This window comes from Formica exsecta, unplaced genomic scaffold, assembly GCF_003651465.1.
Source record: "Formica exsecta isolate Colony F162 unplaced genomic scaffold, ASM365146v1 scaffold120, whole genome shotgun sequence".
In the NCBI taxonomy this organism is placed as follows: Eukaryota; Metazoa; Arthropoda; class Insecta; order Hymenoptera; family Formicidae; genus Formica; species Formica exsecta.
In genome coordinates, this window is record NW_021848537.1 from 3,733,746 (window position 1) to 3,753,449 (window position 19,704).

Consider the following 19,704-nt stretch of genomic DNA (forward strand, 5'->3'; position numbering starts at 1 on the left):
GTCACAAAAATTTCTTTAATAAACTTTTTATTTATTTTTTGACTAATTCTTAGATTATTATAAAAGCTATGTGTATTATTTATAGCTTACAGAAAATTAAATTTTTGGCCATTAAATAAACTCAAATCCATATATATATATATGTGTGTGTATAATAATTAATAAAATATAAATAATTAATATATCATGATTAACATGATTACGTTAAATTATGGTACTCTGGTAATTTTCGTCAATTGCTTTAGTCTCCGGATTTCGATTACGCATATATTCATATATAATAGTTAATATATCGAGTAATGCGCAGCGCGAGATTCATTTCCGTTCGCTCGGCTAATTGGACTTAATGCAGGCGCTAAGTTAAATTTGACGGACGGACGGACGGATGGACGGACGGTGGGCAAGCACTTTTAACGGTGCGCGTTCGCAATCAGAGCTTATTAAATTCAGCCGGATTCGAATATCGTGTGACGGAGGATAAATAGGATTTCTCCTTGCTTTATTGCGGGCCCGGCCTGCGGAAATGAAGTGCCCTGACGTGACTTGGCTCGTCGATCGATCTAAAACGTCATCGTCTCGTGTGTGCACGCGCGTCTGCACTACGACGTGCGGAAAGTTCGTTGCGGGAGATGTGCCTCAACGAATATCTATGCGCCGATTATTTATGGCGCTTAAACGTGCTACCCGTCAAAGTTGCGCTGTCGTGAAAATTAAAAAAAAAAGGAAATTGAAAACCAGATAAAATTAGAATCGAGATCATGTGACTTTTAACCTATTGTTAGTTTTATTAATTAAATTTATATTTTAATTTATATAAAAATTAAGTTTTTAGCAAAGTCCATATTTTTTTATTTTATCTCGGGTCATATTATTATTAAATTTCTATTTTTATTATAATTAAATATGGCAATTTTAATTTCTCCAAATTTAATCTCCCTCTCATTGAACTTCTGCTTTTATATGTATATTTCCAATGTTATTTTTAATTAATTTATTAATTATTCTCTTTTTTTTCTACCTCTCTTTGCTTCTTATAATCGACGCCCGATCTTTCTCAAGCTTCGGATCCGTGCAATTCTTCAGGACGAATCCCTGGAAAAGATAAGAAATCGGCGTAAAAAGAGGAGAAAAAATTCCGACGACATAAATCTTCCGTCTAAATGGCGTTAATCCATCACCGGGAAATTTATTTGAGCGCGAAATGAAATTTTCGGTGCAAGAACCACCAGGAACATTTAAGGCCAATAAATAGGCGGCTGCAAGGTGAAGGCAAGTGGTCGTGCTCGGCACATCGATCTATCGCATAATACAGAATACAAGATTCCTCTTCTAGTGAGGAATCCATAAAGATAGAAGTGAAATATATAGCATAACACACACACACACACACACAGAAATATAACATACAAAAGAGAAGTTTCCTCTCTCTCTTTTGTGTGTTTCCTTTTCTAATAAATAAAAAATTTATTGAAAAAACGAGATACAATAAAATTCGTTAGAGATGTAATCAAATTTGTTATGCTTTTGTTTTGATAAAATTTAAAAAAAAAATAAAATTCAACGAAATTCAACAGAACTTAATCAAGATAGCTCATTCATTCACTTTTTGTATAATTTTTTCGTTAATCCTTAATCCTTAATAGTTAATATTCTTAAAAATATTCCTCAACAAAAAATAATAACTAATTTAATTTAATTATTGATTTTTCTAGAAAGAAATCCGCATTAGAAAATTGCATTGATCCGAAAAAATCTGACATTGATATCAAGAATCAAAGATTGTATAATAATGAAAAATAAAGAATGGTTAATAAATTGATTGGAAATAACATGGAAAATATATAAATGCAGAAATTTAATTAAGCGCATGTGAAAATTCTCTCTCGTCAGTCTCGAATCACCGAATTCGGCAATTGGCCCGCGAAGATAATTGTTTCTGCAAGATCGCGAATTTAGTTCAGAGATCCCGGGGATATTCCTAAGTGGATTAAGGCGAGCTTAAGTCTGGCTCAAGAAGTTGTCCGGCTAAAGTGATGGTGCGTTTAATAACGAGGTTGCGGTTTGTGGTCTGCTTAATTGTTGCGAACAGAATTTCGACAAAGTCCGCCGGAGAGAATGCATCGCAAGTTGCATGTATCGACAGCAAGTCAGAAACAGTGCAAATTCAAAGAAATTTTCGACATGGAGGATGAAAGACAGGTATCTTATTAAATTCTGAAAAATTGTTCTTATCAAATTGTATCTTTACAAAAGAGACACTTCATGTAATTAAGATAATTAGGATTAAAATCTCCGTTTAATCGTGAATTACATTTTATTGAGTTACTAATAAATATCTAAAATTGGATTTAGTTAAATTAGTAGATAGAAGAGAATGACAGAAGTGTTTCGTATCGCCACATTAAGGGGAAAGAGAAACACGTCTACGGAGCTAACTTGTAAGACTCTGAAATCGGAAATAAGCTGCGTCGAGTTAAATCTCGAGCGCGATATCAAAACACATCTCGTATTTTTTTTGTGGTTATCCGCGTGCGTGGATATCGTTCATTTCCTAGGGCTTTCGGGAATGTCCTTTCACGAGTACTTTAATCGCACGCGCGCACGAGCAAAAAATTGGCTCGAGGGCGCGATAAATCGTTCTTTATCACAATTCTCGGGATACTATATCGCTTTTTACTAATGCTCTTGTACGAGTCGTTTTTAGCGGGAAATTTATTCGTACTTAATTTATCAAGTTCCTGATTAATAGACTCATTTCATGATATTAACATGCACAATATTACGAATCTCGATACTTAATTTGAAGAGAAAAATTAAATTCTCTCGTCTTTTGTGTGTGTGTGTGTGTGTTTATTCTTGTTCTAAAAATATTAAAAGAGAGAAGTGGATAGAATAATTTTTACACAGAAAAATAATATTGCAGAGATAATTACAATTTAAATTTAATTTTCAAAAGGCTATATTAATATCAAATATATAATCTGTCAGGAATAATCAATTTATTTATGAAAATAATAAGCAAGATGGAAGGATTTAAACCGACAAAATTTATAAATTGAAAATCGGAGAATAATATCGCGGAAATAACGCCAATGTAAATTCGATACTTGAACAAAGCCGTATTAATTTCAGGAACAAGGATATCAGTATGCAAAACGCGTCGTCCAAGATATAAGAGTGCGAATAGGGTTTTTTTTTTTTACAATCCCCTCTTTAATATTCAACCTTCTTTGCATCTTTAAATTCCCCAACTACGAAATGAGGAAATAGAAATAGCATTTATTCGTAAGAACACATGTGAGAGAAATGTACATCGAATTATTACAATTATAAATGTAATTTGATACATATATCAGTGACAATGCATATATTTTAATAAACGCTATTTAATTTTCGCGATTAAAAGAGATGTATTTCATTAAATGCAATTATATCCAATTTTATGCATTTAATAATGTATATCTTTATAATTGCAATTTAATTTTTAATTAGCTTCTTAAAAACGCTTATATATATTTCAATAAACGTAATTCGTATACAATTAATAGAAATTTTTTAACTAAATAAATAAAGATTGTCTTAATTATTTTATCATTTCCTAAATCTCATTATTACAATTTCTTTTTGATCTCTAAATAAAATTAAATTAAATTAAATCAAGAAATTAACGAAGATAGCAATTTGAAATTGACAGATTTAAACATTACAATCTTATTTACAAAATACATTTTATTTAGAAAAATAAAAATAATTTATATCCTATATATGTTCCTTTTTCATTTGTTCTCGTTTAAATATAATTGTTTAATGTCTAAATAAGTTATCTTAATAACTGTTTAATAACCTGTTCTACTCTCGTGGATTTCTCTTCTCTAACAAAATTTAACAAGTGTATTCCACGCAATTCCATTTTCTGGCCAGCTTCTTCTCCATAGCGAAAACGTTTTAATAAAACCTGCCGCACCTGTGTCCGTCGCTAAAATTTACCGTACCCAAGTTTTGCGGAGAAATGTCCATTTGGATGTCCGGGAAATATACTTTTAACGACGCGTATCACGCCTCGTGACACGAGAACGTCTCAGCGTTTCAGTAACACAATATCTCTAATGGTTTTCAGAAATTGGTTTCTGGAAGGAAAGCAAGAAAGAACTAGAGCGAGAGGAATACGTGTTCACGCACGCTAAAAATCACCGACTTTCGTCGAAAGGGCAAGTGTTGTCGTCTTTATTTATTGATAAGACGTTGCATTTCGCGCATGAGTGCAAACGCGCATCCCTAATAATACAAGACGGGGTGACAACGAAGGACGAACAGGTGTCCCGATGTGGGCAGGCCGTGCGGCGACGCATGCTCATCGCGTCGTCCCCCTCGTCAGGGTATGAGAAGGCAACCGGTTAGGGGTGGTTGGTGAGCGAGATAAAAGCCAGTGGGCCAGTAGTCCGCGGCAAAGCAACCCCCGTGGATCGCGTTGCTCGTTCTTCCGTGTGGCCGATTCCGCGAAAATTATCATATTTCCGACCCACCTGATCTTTCCTCCCCCTCCCTCTTCCGGTTATCGCGCGCGCTCGCGCGGATCGGCGTTTGAAAAAAAAAAAAAAAAAAAAAATTCTTTCGTGAAAAATTTAACCAAGTATTCGATAAATTACGGCTTCACGAGTTTCCGTTAACTTCCGCTTTGCTCAATTTGAATTTCTGAAACCGCGGAGACTTCACACGTCCCCCGAGTCCCGAATTCTTAAACTTCCTCTCTTGAATTCATCTTTCTTCAATTTAAACTGTTTTATTGAATTACGTCCTTGGAGTTTCACGTTTTTCGGATGAAAGATTCTCCGAAAAGATTGATTTTCTCATTAAACTCATTTTCTCGAATTGGATTCTTAAAATTAAGAAAATTTTAAGATTTCAAAACTGTGGACTTTCTAATTTTATTTTCAATTAAATCAATCTCTTCCTTTTTACATTCCTAAAACTAGAAAGAATTTAATTGTAAGACATTCAAGCTGTGGCTTCTTGATTTCTTTAAATTTATATTTTTGTTGATTAATTTATTTTATTAATTTAATTCATGCTCTTAAATCTTTGGAAAAATTATCTAAAAAGTTTGCTCCTCGAGAATTTTTTCTTTTTTTAATTAATTAATTTAAATTCTTAAAATTCTTTTAAATGTCCTCTATTTTATTTTATTTTATCTATTTATTTTATTTTCCCAAATTTCTGCATTTTTAAAAAATCATTAAAATTTTTTTGTTTCTTAAGTTTGTAAGTGGATATTAAAAGAATCGTCGAATTTTTTTTTAATTCCTTAAAGAACGCTCAGTTAAAACTAATAACTTCAATTCTTGAAACTTGACAACTTTTCGCGCAATTTTTACATCTTTAGACCATTTTAAAACTTTTCTCCTTTCAGTATTTTACCTTAGCGCTCCACATTTAAAGGTTTCACCGTAAATCGATTCAAGACACGTAAAATATCTTTAAATCCAAGATTTTTCGAGATTTTATCGAGCCAATTGAATACGCGACAGATTAATTGCGATCGATATATCACCCGATATATCGGATCAGTCGCATCGATGGAATTGAATCGCTATCAATATCCACGCGAGACGCAGCGAAAATGGCCTCTTCCATCTTCAAGAGGAAACCGTCTTTTTCCAAAAAATATCTTTGCAATTTTATGAAGGAACAATCGAGACAAACATTCGAAAATAAAAACACACAATATTATAATCTAAAAGCCTCGGAAATTTTTTTGGACTGTCAAATTATTATTCTCGAATTCCTTCAAAGATCTCTTTGCATCTTCGAGTCTCACAAATATTCATGCCTGCATTTTTAGGACCCTCGAAGCTTTATCTTTATTAAATCCTTGGACTCTGCTTCCAAATTCTTAAGATCCTCAAAATTTTAATTTATTAGATTCTTGACTTAAACTCTCGACGTTAAATTCTTGTTGCGACGTTGAATTCTTATTTCCTAAATTCCTATCGTTTCAGAATTTTCCGGCTCTCGATATTCCGCGCTCGTGCGTTCCTGAAATTTCTCGTTCCCCAAAATATTTCATTTCGAAATATATATCATGTTGGTCAGCTTCGATCCTCTTTTAGCTCTCTCCGTTGCATGACGTCTCTTAATTAGGTTACTTAATTACATCGCTCGTGTATCCCTTGTAAATCCTCGATCCTTCCACCTCATAAATCTTCAAAACCTTGCGATATATTTCCAATGATTAATCTTTTGAAATATATATATATATATATATATATATGTATATATATAAAACACCGTTATATATCATTCCCCATGACTGATTCTCAACTTCTACGGATCTTGACATCTCTTCGACGATGCTGAATAGTGCGCTTTCAGATGCAACGTCTCCGCGTGCCGTGAAAGTGCGCGTTTTTGTGGGAGAAGTTTTGACTGAGCGATGACGAGGTCAACGACCACCGTGCAAACCGTCCTGGCGGATATTTATGATCCGCTGGTCTTGTGGGATGTCCTTTCCGCGAACGGCAGCGAGATCGACCTGGAGACGACGAGTGCGAATTCCACCGGAGGCCAAAGGGACAACGAGGACGGACTTAACAATTGGTGGGCGATGCTGGCGCTGGTCTTGGTTCTCGGCACGGCGGCGGGAAATATCCTAGTGTGCCTGGCGATCACCTGGGAGCGACGCCTGCAGAACGTCACTAATTATTTCCTGATGAGTCTGGCCATCACGGATCTTATGGTCGCCGTCCTGGTAATGCCGCTAGGCATTCTTACCCTCGTCCGAGGTGAGTTTGCAGGGTTTTCGAATTAACGTAAAGCGCACGGAAAAAACGATTTAAAACAGATTGTTTTTTTTTCGCACGCTTTTGGCAACGAGAATATTTAATAATTGTATTTCACATATATTTAATTTTACGACATTTATATAATCTTGATATATTTAATAATATATTATATTCACGCGTCATAAAATTGTGAATAAGAGTCGTTAAAAATGTTCTAACGTTTCGAATAAAGTGTCGCGTGCATGTTTCTAGCAATTTAATGACGACAAGGGGCGCATAAGGACGCTATTTATCACTAGTATTGCACGCCATTCGGCGAATCTGGTATAGGAGGTAACCTGCAATTTTCCGACATCTCGAATAAAATGTGCGGTTTAGAGAGAGAGAGAGAGAGAGAGAGAAAGAGAGAGAAGAATTCATGCGAAATGAAAAACCCTGCTGAGGGTGTCGAGGGTGAAAGGGATATGCTATTTACAGACCCGTTGCTATTTCAAACAATTTGAGAGAGAAGAGGTGTGGAACTTGCATAAGAGCGTTATTTACTGAGTGCGTATTTAGAGTAAAACCAGAACCCGAAAGAGTTGAATGTTTTCCAGTGTTCCGAAATAAAGTGCCGGTCTCCTATTTCGAGGGAGAAAGAGGTGCAAGAAATCGCGCAAGGCTGCTGTATTTCTATATGGCTACCGATGTCCATGTATTTCCAGGACGAAAGGACTCAATATTTCTCGTCGTTCCAAACGCGGATTACATGTCCCTTTCGGGAAAGTGGCGACGGAAAAAAAAAATAAAACAGCTGGAAGAGGAGTCGCTATATTCGCAGATAAATCGTTATTTTGAAAGAGCAATTTCGAGAGGGACAATAAAATACATCGCGCGCGAGCTCGCATAAGGGCGCTATTTAACGCCGACACGAAACGCCGTGCCCATATTTACCGAACCGTGCAATAAAAAAAAAAGAAAGGTTGAAACATACGCGTTTTACAAACAAAAACGCCACCCGCTTATTTCGAGCGATTCTTGGAAAAGACGGAGAAAGAGCGCAAATGTCATAAGGGCACTGTTTTTCTTGCCGCGATATCATTAGCCGCGAGATATTTGCCTGTCTGCATCAAATAAATCAACACGGGAATGAGAATTCCGTTGTAAAGGATCTATTCAGAACTACCACATCCGCGCGATTCGACGTAATTCGAGTAAGGGCTGCCAGTTATCGGCGACCTGTCCGAAACAAAGGGGTTAAAAATTTGCTCCCCGCAGAGTGAAACATTAGCTGTCCGGGGGAAGAATCGAGCGCCGGACGAGGAAAAACCGCTACCAACGCCATTCGTAGACAAGCGGCTGCTATTTCGAGACTTATTTGGGGAAGAGGAGAGATACGAGGTGAGAGAAAGAGGTAGAGACGTGGAATTGGGAGTATAAGGGCGCATAAATCGCGCTATTTATCGCCGGGGCACATTACCCGGACTCGCACATCGGTCTTCTCGCGTGATAGGTAGCTCGTGCTTTTACGAGTCGCTTCGGAGGAGCTCAAGGCTCCTTGTCGGCCGAAACGAGCGCGCTTATGCATAATGGATCACTTCCAGTGATGCTTACTCGATACTCGCGTCGCAAACGCGACTAGCGCGTTGCAGAGCGACCGTGCAACTGACATCGATGCTACCATCCGTTATACAAACACATAGACAACAAAAACGAGAATGTTAAACGACGGAGATAGAACCGAAACCGACAAAAAAGAGAAATTAATAACAATTCCAGATGATCTCGCGAAATAATGCTCTTATCATGCAGTTAAGCTCTTTCTCTTTTTTAAACACCGAGCGGGATATTAAATATTTTGATACAAAAGAAATTATTTTGGACATTTAAAATTATTTATAGAGTTTATTTATTAATTTTTTAAATCATAATTTCCTGAATAATTTATATATATTTTTTTGTGAAAGAGGAGAACATATTAACATATTTTAAGAGCTAAACTAATGACTTTTCTGATAATTAATAATAATCTCTCATATATAAATCTGCCATTTATTATTTCGTAGATAATAATAATTTCCGTTGTGTATTATTCATCGCTCTCATTAATTTGTTATTAAAAGCACTATTTATTCTCGTCACTGTCACCGGCAAGAATAACGATGGTAATTAATGAAAAAGTTCGGAAGAGAACGAATCAAATGTATTGAAGAATATGTAATAAAACATGAAAAATTTTCGTAAAAATCTAATCTGAAAGAATTTGATCTTTATCAAATTGAATTACTTTTAATCGCGAATCGCGATTCCTCGGCGGGACTTCGCGTGGTTGCGTTAAACGATAACTTAATTTAGCCGATGTGGGGTCAAATATAGACCAGGCGGCCCGCAAAAGAAAGTCCGACCACGGAGTCGGAGGAAATAAACAGGGATCGATTGCGCAGAAATAACCTACACGCGCCCATGGGATTTGCCGCTTTAATTTCTCCCCGAGGAGAAAAGGATTCGTGTCCTGCGCCGGTCAATCATGACCGCTATTTCCACCGTTGCTACTCCAAGGATAGCTGATAGTGTCTTTGGTAGTATATATTTATACCGTAGGCAATTTCCGAAGAAACAAATTTTTTTTTCTTCTTTTCGCAGCTTTTGCCTGAGAAAAAAAATTCGATAATTGCTAAGAATTCAAGGATCTTCGATATATATATAAATTGTCGAAGCAATCTCTTCTATGAGAACTGAAGAAAATCTTGTAACTCGCGTATTAACTGAAGCTACGATAAACTGAGATAACTTCTAGCATAAAAATTTGAAAGGAGTGAAAAATATTGCGACAAGCCGAGGATTCATTAGCAAGGAAATAGATTTCGGGATAGCGGTTCTAAATGAGCAGAGCTAAGGACGAAGGATCGAATGGAATATTCATCAGGAATAATTATTCGTTTGCCAGGAAACTTTTGGGAAAGATTGGCCAATTAAGCGTGGATAACGCGACAATTTCAGAAGACGGTGTATTATTCGGTCCCGAGGGACGCAAGACGAGGGGAAGGAGATCCTGTGAAATCTCAACATCGCGAAAGTTAAATATTCCCAAGAGTTATAAATATATATATAATAGTATTTTTTATAAGAGAGATTCGAGAATTTTTGAGAATTAAATATTAAAAAAGAAAGTTAAAGATATACGGAGGTCGCAAAATTCTGGGCTTTTGATTAATTATCTCATTACTGAAATTCCGTATAATTGAATGTTACGTGATATAAATATAAATAAACAAGATAAATAATTCGAGCATAAACTCCGAAAATTTTAATTAATTATTTGATTTTTTGGGTATAAATAAAGAACTTAATGAAGAGAAATTCTCTCTAATTTATGTCCTTCAACGAATGTAATAAATCAAATTTAATCGGCAAAAATTAATAAGTGTGGGCATTAATTAATTCTTTAAAATCTACGAGAAGAGAAACTCGGAGATGAAAGGCAAGACTCGATTTCCGATGGCAGAACTTGATCCGGACATGTGTGTATGTGTGTGTGCTCTAGTTAAACTGGTCCTGGAGATGGGACACGTTGAGGGAATGCGCTTAATTGTAAGTATCCTGTTGGCAGGACACGTCCGTCACTCTCGTCGAGGTTCAATCGACGTGCTGAACTAACGAACAGGACAGGACCCGAACGTGTCCTTAACTTTATTATGCATGCGAGGGGAGAGGCCCTTTAATAAAGCTACACACACGGAACACATGAATGCGCAACTACCAATATTGATAATAGCGACAATATCGATAGTAGCGAAAGAGATAGGCGCGCTTTAATTAACTACTTATGTCGGTGAGTTAATCGAGAATAAACAGACTATCGATTTTCGAATCTCTTGACTTTTTGCCAATAAACTTGCGTTAAAGGCCGATATTACGCGATAATTCGCATAATTAATTACACATAATACCTATAATTAATGTAATAACACATATCGATCGTTCGCGATTAATTGAAAGCTTCTCCTCTCCTCCCCCCGCCCTTCTCTCTCTCTCTCTCTCTCTCTCTCTCTCTCTCTCTCTTTATTGAAGTCGTGTTTGCATTCTTTCAGCAAAAATGTGTTACACGCGTATAATTATAATATTACAGCAGAAATAAATAAAGAAGACAAGACAACATTGACATTTTCATTAATATTTGTTAATTATTATAACGATTACAAGAGTTTATAATAAAACAAACTTTTATAATATTTTGCTTTTTGACAGACAATTAATCCGAATAAAATAATATAAAGTAAAAAATATTCAATGGATGTCTGACTATTGCGGTACTTTATTACTTCACTTACGTGTCTGATCAAGTAGGATCTTTACTACTCGAAAATTTATGTATAGTATTGACTGAATATAGCGTAGCTCTTAACTACTCGAATGACGGCTGACTACAATAATTCTTTACTACTTTCTCTCCTCTACTTCTCTACTACTATCTGAAAATTATATATATATAAGGTGTTCACAGTTCACGTATAAACAGTGGCGAAAGTTGATCAACGCGTCGCGTCAGCGAGATATCGTCAGTCGGTCCACATCGATAATGGGCCGTTTAATTATGGAGCGGTTCTTGCGGACAGCCTATGGCGACAATCCTGCATTCCATCATCATGTCGGATATATACGATTGTCACCATGCGGCTCCGATTGTCCATCCTATGTTCGCAAATAGTGAATTAAGAAGATTGTCATTAATCAATGTTCCTGCGCGTGCAATTACTCTTAATATCAATATTTGCACAATCGAGGAATGTCTCTCTATAAAATGCTAATTGTATTCCTTATCAATTAAAAATTTCAAACAGAAAAATAAGATCCGGAACAAAATTATAAAAATTATACAATATTAATATTAGAAATACTGCAAGTTTTTCTTAATATTTTTTTAATAATAATATAAATGCTCATATTATATTTATAAGAAATATAAGGAATAAATGCTTCAAGAATTTTTACAAAAATTAAACAAATTATTAAAGTTAAGTGTTCAACAGAGATAGGGAAATAAAGGTCCATTACGAAAATTGCAAACTTCCTCTATTTGGCAAATATGTCAAAACCAAACAAGTGATATGAAAAAAATGGAGAATATTTCCCCGCAATACAATAAACAGAGAGGATCTTTTTTAATAAACCACGTGGAGGATATCACATCGAAATCATGCTGACCGGAAATTTTGACGCATAAAAAATTTGATCATACTAAAAGAAACATAACTCACCGTCAAATACATAAATTTGAGGTAATAAAACATATAGACATTGCCTTAAGCTTGAATAAATTATTCAAACTTCAAGAAGCGTAAGAAGTCCCGAAAAAGATTATCAGTGCAATCTATAAATTGAATTATAAAATCAAAGAAAAATTTTGGAAGAATGTCCAAATTAAAAATTTAATTTAATTTTTTAATCTTAAAAGAGTATTGTTTAATCTTTTTCTTTTATTTTTAATTCTCTCCTTAATAATTTAAGAATCTCAGATATCATGTAGAGACCCAGAATCTTTATCTTTCTTATATTTTTGAAATCTTTAAAGTTTGAATTGGTTAATAAGTAAAAGAAAAAAAAAAGATATACATATAATGCACGAGTGAGAGTTTCGCCTCGGTAACATAATTTCCCTGAGATTTCGCACTTTTCCCGTGTCGCGATCGTATTGAAAACAGAATAATGCAGCGATCGATCTCTCGAATGAATACGAGACGAAATGTTTGCGCGAGCTCTTGAGAAGAGATCGCTGATAAAGAGAAAGAGAGAGAGAGAGAGAGAGAGAGAGAGAGAGAAAGGGAGAGAAAGATAGTGCAGAGAGAGTTTGAAACGCGCAGGACCTATCGACTCGTGTTTTGTCGCGACAGCTTTTGTCGACGGGAGGCGTGAACGTGATAGGTCGGATCATTGCGAATCACCCGGTGTGTGTGCACAGACTGCCACTCGAGATATCTTGGCTTATCCACTTGTACTTGGCGCGCTATGACAGATCGATAGTGCCAATTTACTCTCCCCTCCGCCCCTCTGTTTTGCATATCCGGTGTGAATTTTCGGTCCGGATTTAACTCTTTGAGGCACGATAATACCTCAAGATAAATTGAAGTGGTTTCGACTTGAATCGAGTATTCGCGTATCCGGATCGAATTCAATTTGGTTCTCAGTTCTTCTTTCTGTGTAATTATTAATTGCTTTTATACCTGCGACTTTCTCGAGGAAAAGCGAAACGTATAATCAAAAAAAAATTCTGCGTAAAACGAGATTAAACGACCAAAAATACAGTCAAAAATATCTTTCTCTTTTATGAAAGATATTATTGATATAATTTTTCGAATTATATAATAGTCATTGGTTGTTTTCCACAAATGCGAGAAGCCATGCCTTAAAAGTTCATCTTCTGGCACTAATGAGAAAAAAGTAAAATAATAGGATGGAAGTTTAAAAACAAAGTAAATAAGTAATCAAGAACTCGATTTCGCGACCTTTTGTTGCGAAAATTTTTTGCGCTTTGGCATAAACTTTGCGAACGCTGGAAAAAGAATATGCTATAGAAATGTCAATTGTTATTTATATTATAATCACTTATCTCAGCTCTTTCGAAACTCGCCCGCAGCTTCCCTCGAATCCCGACGTGTAAGCATCACGGATTTAATTAATCATTTTAGATCCTCGCATTTCTCGGCAAACTTTGACTTCCGGCATCCCGGTGAATAACAAAAAAAAAAAAAGATTCAAGGATGCTCTCTCGCTGCTCTGCAACGCATAGTTTGTTCGGGAAGCTTATCGCCTCGAATACCAAACGCCTGCAATCTCCTCCTCCTCCTCTTCCTCCTCCTCATCCTCGAATCTCGGATTCCGCAGCCGATGACGGAAACTCGCTTCGCTACGAATCCTTGATAAGCTATCACGAGCTCATTATCTCGACTGCTAAAACGCCTCTTTCTCTTTCTCTCTCTCCTTCTTGCGTTTTGATTTCGCGTAAACGCGATTGATTCCTAATCGAGCCAAATAAACCGTGGCGTTCGATCGTGTTACATCAATACTTGAGATTAATTCGGCGTATTTATTGAAAAATTCAGCCTATAATCCTGGTAAACTAAATTCCTGATAAATACGGAGAACTGGATTGTTGCAATTATATAAAACATTTTTAAAAAATTCCTGAAAATTGTTTTCGAGATATTTTATTTTTTTAAATAACACGTAAATATACACGTAATGCATTTGCTGTTCTTTGATTCTTTGTGTACAAATTTCGTGATAATGTCTGTTACAAAAAAATTTGAAATCTACATTTTTACAATAAAATATACTCTTGACAAAATTTTGAGTTACATAAAATAGATTCTCTTATGATGTTAAAATGTGCGCTGCTTTTTTAGCAAAGAATTAACAAAACTTCCCACGAAAAGATCCTTTCTCTATTTTATTAATTTATTGAACGTTACTCATTGGAAATGTTTAACAAAGAGAAAATAGATGATAATTTTTATAATATCACCAATTATAGTTCTTTGAAACAAGAATCATATAAAACATAAATATTTTTCTGGAAATTTGGCCCAAGAAAAAAGTTATTTATTCTTTGTCAAAGAATATACAGCAATACCAGTTCGTATTCTACATATATAATATATATATATCCCATATCGCAAATAATAGCATGCAACGCCAATTTAAAATTTTTGCGTTTGAACAAAATTAATCTGAAGTTAATCTGAAACGGTAAGATCAAGATCCTCGCGAGTCAAAATAGCCTGTCGCATACCGAGAGACCGAAGAGAGGTTCAATTAAATATTTACTTTTCTCTCTTCCTTTGGTCTGTTTTCGTTGAGTTTCTTGCGGTTCTTTGATGTTGATTTATCACTAGCACTTGTCTTGATTATCTTAATTAATTGTAACCTAAAGTGTGACAATGTGAGTTATTTTTATTTCCATTTGCGTAATATAGCGAGAAAATGTCGTCAAAGAACCAGCATTAAATGTCTGTATACATATTTATTAATTCAATTATTTTTATAATTAAAATTTTTTGTCTCGTCTCTCTCCTTCTTTCTTTCATCTGCGATTTGACCCTTTTTACTCGTCTTTGGTTATATACACATCGGGAATAAATCTTACTTTCATAATTTTACTTATATATAAAGACTTTTTACATTTTATATATATATATATATACATTGAAAAAGATTTTTAATTGAACAATTTTAAAATTAAAATATACATTTTACGGTCGCGTTTTTTTACGATTATTTATCAAACATACTGCATTTTCGTTCTCCGACGAGCGACGGAAACATCGGGATGAACTTTCGCATTAACCGCCCCCGGATTTTATGGAGGAAACCTCACATAGCAATCTAGGGCATAAAGTTTTTACGATATGTCGCACTTAGCGATGCGAAAACGGACGTTTCAATATCTAAATTGCTTCTCTCCGGAAAGATTCGGTAAGATCCCGATGCGGAAGCACGATAAAAATTGCGCATTCTCGTCACGGGAGGATAAATATCACTCGACATATAATTACACAGAGCTAAATTCCGCATCAAAACCGAGATTATACAAGCCCCGCTTCAATTCCCGGTAAGTATTTATCGACGAGAAAGAGAGAGAGAAACTCTCGCGTGAATAATGCCACGGCGACGGCACCACCCCCGTCGACAAATGACATGCAACCACCATTTACTGCTCCGCTACTTCTGGCCGACTTATAGCATGCCTCCAATTGCAAGCTATACGTCATCCAGACAATTATGTATATGTGTGTGTGTATCCGTGCAGCCGATCGTTAATCCCTGCCCGTTTCTCCTTCACCGTCGCAATAATGCACCCGCCGCGCGTTTCCGCGTACGCGGAATTACGTCGCGTTACGGACCCGCACGCTTGTTTTATCCGCGGTTGTACACAATACGGGATATAATTACCGAGAAAGAGGGGGAGGAGGGCAACCGTTTCCGCGATAAACGTGGCCAGTTCCTGCGACGATACAATCGAACCCATTTCGAACAATCTGCATTGCGTATCCCCGGAAGTAATTCGGCTATATACGGAACGTTTTCCAAAATAAACACGCTCCGATAATCAATCGTCACATATATTGTTAAAGAGACGTAACTCTTTATCGAAAGGACTAGCTTCGGCTTCCGCGAATAGTACGAAACAATTTCTAGGAAGCGTAAAATTAAAAAATTCGATGTATCATGTCATTTAAAAATTTTATCATATATAATTATCAAACTAAACACGCGATCTCGGTGATGACAGCTGACCATAACCAACGCAAGCACAGTGAAAGAATCAATTGATATGGCAAAAGAAGGAAATGACACTTTATTCGGGTATCGACTTAATATGTCTTTCTTAAGAATAGGAAGAAACGAGCAATTAATCTCGAATCATGAATAATAAATTAAATTAATTATAAATTGCTAACCTCAAGATTGCTCCGCAGTCGTTCCATGTCTCTTTGGGTTTTCTTCCCCACTTCATATTTCATCCTTATTGCTTCTTCTTTGCACATGATTACGACACTCACCACTCGCGTAATTACGATTGTTTCGATAAATTTATGAATTAATAACAAATTATAATAAACGAAAAATAGAATTTTTCGAGATATAATCTGACGATGTACGGAGCCTCAACCTTCCCATTCGAGTTTCGCCGCATTAATGGCAGGTTGAGATTTAAATATCAACATTGTATTGTACGCAGGGAAGACCTTTGTGTGATAACAATTCGATGTAAACATTGGTACGCTTATACGCAAACACCAAGGCCACATACCAATCGATTTCTTATTGCCCCGAAAAATATATTTAACATATGTATTATAATATAAATTCCGCGTTGAATATTCATACGTGTGTATACTGTATTTTGTCAAAATTTTACGCTGAATAAATGAATTATCATCGCAATCTAATGTTTACGTAAAAAATAAAATTTACTCATTTTCTCATTAAAAAAGTATTTAGATTATTTAGTATCAAAATAAATTTAGTATAATTTTGATAATATTTAAATTAATTTAGTATTATTATTTTACATCAAATTTTTATTTTTCGAGAGATATAAAACTCATACGATGTTAATGGATCAAGCGCATAGCGCGCACTTATAACACTCAAAAAAATGTCTTGCTGATATAGGTAGATTTCTAGGTGTCACAACAAAAATTTATCGCTATTTTTTGTATCTGTTAGAATATTGTCTGTTACATATAGAATTTATAGCAGCAATATTCTAATAATATCTTCTAGAAAATTTAGGTCCCATTGCCAAATGTTAATCACTGCATTGGATAAATATGAGTTTCGATACTACAGCTAGAACGATCTTTATGAGAAATATAACTGCCAATTATAACTGCAGCATCGAAAAATTGAGAAAAATTGTTTAAAAGAGCTAGATAGATTGAGCGCGTTATACAAATATGTTAGACGTGAGGATTATATATTCATTTGTTTCTTGCCGCTAATTTTTTCTGTCTACCACAGCCAAACTTTATAACAAGTATGATTGGCCTTAACATGGATAGGCGCCACAGAAAAACATTCTTTCTAAATTTCACAAACAGTTCAGATATAAATTCTGTCTCTGTCACTTAGATTGACTAAATGCGAAACATATGCGATATCACAGTATTTGCTAATCATTTATGTACCTCAGTTAATTTTGCGCACCAAGAAAATTTTTGCTGTAGTTGCAATACCACTTTTTTGAGTGAATGTTCTAGTAAAGATAAAATATGTATTTTACGCTGATCATATAAATCTGAGTTTGTAAATATTAAATCATTTTTCTAGCTGAGACTACTCATTTTGGTTCTGCTACTGTGAATGTAATGTGCATTTGTGTATGCGCAGTAATTTAATGAAAGCACATTATATTATGTGTATAATGATAAAAATTTTTTAATTCCCGTAAATTCTCCGTCTAGCAAATATATCATCCGTTCTTGCCATCAAGTTAAAGTACGTGATTAAAGTCTCAAAATATTTACGAATATTAAATCCGTTAGTTTTATAAAGATGATGAAATTTTGGCATTAATAACAAGAAGATTGGATTTTGAAATTAAATTAAATTGAGATAAATCTCTCTCGGAGAGATACATGCGAAAAAATTTCACCAATTTTGTTGCCGCGAATTGCAAGAAACTGAGAGAGTGAGATCTATAAATTATGTCGCGCCGTGAAAAAGTTCATTATGGATCAGGCTCGTTCTTTTGTGCGAGCGAGATTGCCGAAGGATGCCATTAAAGGAAAGGGATTATTAATGACTCGATATCTCGACGTCGTCGTGTCACTGACCGTCGGCGTCGCGAACGTCGCTTTTCTTCACATCAGTGATTAATCTGACCGAGTGACTTGCAGTCTCCTCGAATCCTTCGAAGATAATAATTTACTTCGGAAGAATATCCTTCCGATGATTCTGTGTCTTTTCTTCCAAGCCAAAATACATACATTTTTATATCTTATTTTTTTTATGCAGGATTCAAAATATATGTATAATTTCGATTCAATATTTTTGAATTTTATATATATATTTGTCTAAAAAATTTAGAAAATTCGAAGATCTAAAAATTCAAAAAACCAGATCTATAACGATCATTACACTTTGATTCTCTCCCTAAAAATAAAAAGGAATCAAAAATTTTGAGAAATCAAAATTCAAATTTAAGATTTTCGAAGAAAGAGAAAAGGTAAGAAACCGAATATTAGTCTGAAAATTTAGATAATTTTTCGATTGCTTTACCTTTTGATTTATATTTTTGAAAAATATATAAATCTTTGAAATGCTGTTTTTGTATTTTTAATTTTTTTTTTGTTGAACGTCCTTGAATTAAAAGTTCTAAAAAATGTTCTTTATTTCTTACATTTATAACATTTAAAATTATTTATACTTGGACACTTTTCGATAAATTAATTTTTAGCTGTCAATATAGTCGAAATTAAATAAAATTGAGCGCAATGTTAAAAATCCAGGAATTTACTTTCTGCGAGTCTGCGGTGGATTAATCATTGCGGATGCGAATCCCCATTGTCAATATCGCTAAGCCGTCCCGCGTGAATAGTAAATCGTTTGTTATTATGCATCAGTGAACCCATCCGTTAATCAAAATTTGCAGCGACGCAAAGGCCGCATCGGCATGCTTAATGGTGCGATGGTGGCCATATTAAGCACTCAAAAGTGATGGAACGTGAGGCAAAAGCACCGCGAAATCGCTTTAGTAGCTTTAGCGCTTGCTACTAGTCTATAAAATCCAATTTTTGCTTACAAATTTCCGAGCGTTCATTCTACTCTTGCGCCTGGAAAAAAATATTCTCCTCTCAAATATTGTACGATTTTTATTCCCCCATTCAATCTTTTTTCAAACTAATTTTTTTGCAATAATTCCTCTAGAACGTTTAGTCTCCCATCTCTTTCCGTAGATTCAAACCTATTTATTAAAGACGGTTCATTAAAATCAGAAAAAAGGTCTAATTAAAAGCAAATTTCTAATGTTGTCGGAATGTTAACTTATTCAAAAAATTTTTTTCTCTATTCTGAGATCTTTCATATATACGATGCTTAAAAATTTTCATTTTCCGAATATTTGACCAATGGCTCTTTTATCTTCTCAAATATTTAGTTCGTAAAGCTGTCAATTCTGCACATTCTTTTGACAGATCCGCGCAGAGCGTACAAATATGACTTCGCGATTGCGAGTTCTTAGTTTGTTGAATTTTTTATGTTAAAAGTTTATCATTCCTTCGTATTCTTAAGTCCGCGTTTCTCCGCAGGCGGGAGAATAGAAGCGGTGAATATAGAAGAGATGGGAAATAAAAGGGATACTGAATATAGGTATTTTCGTGCTTGCGGCGAGCTATTTCCATTCGCGTTTTGCGACCTTTCCCCAGAATCCATCAGGCGGAAG

General features: G+C 35.1%; 1 protein-coding gene and 1 long non-coding RNA gene across 2 annotated transcripts in view; one reads left to right on the forward strand and one right to left on the reverse strand.

Annotated features, from left to right (window-relative positions):
* Positions 1–152: 152 nt before the first annotated feature.
* Positions 153–16,426, reverse strand: LOC115243448. Its single transcript, XR_003885229.1, has 3 exons — positions 16,217–16,426; positions 1,019–1,092; positions 153–698 (listed from the first exon to the last, which is right to left on the reverse strand). It is a non-coding gene; the product is annotated as an uncharacterized LOC115243448 (long non-coding RNA).
* The window catches only part of LOC115243399, a 48,839-nt gene continuing 35,520 nt past the window's right edge, over positions 6,386–19,704 (forward strand). The window contains exon 1 of the mRNA XM_029820360.1: positions 6,386–6,779. Coding sequence (XP_029676220.1) covers positions 6,431–6,779 — 349 coding nt within the window. The 5' untranslated portion in view covers positions 6,386–6,430. The remainder of the gene's footprint in view (positions 6,780–19,704) is intronic.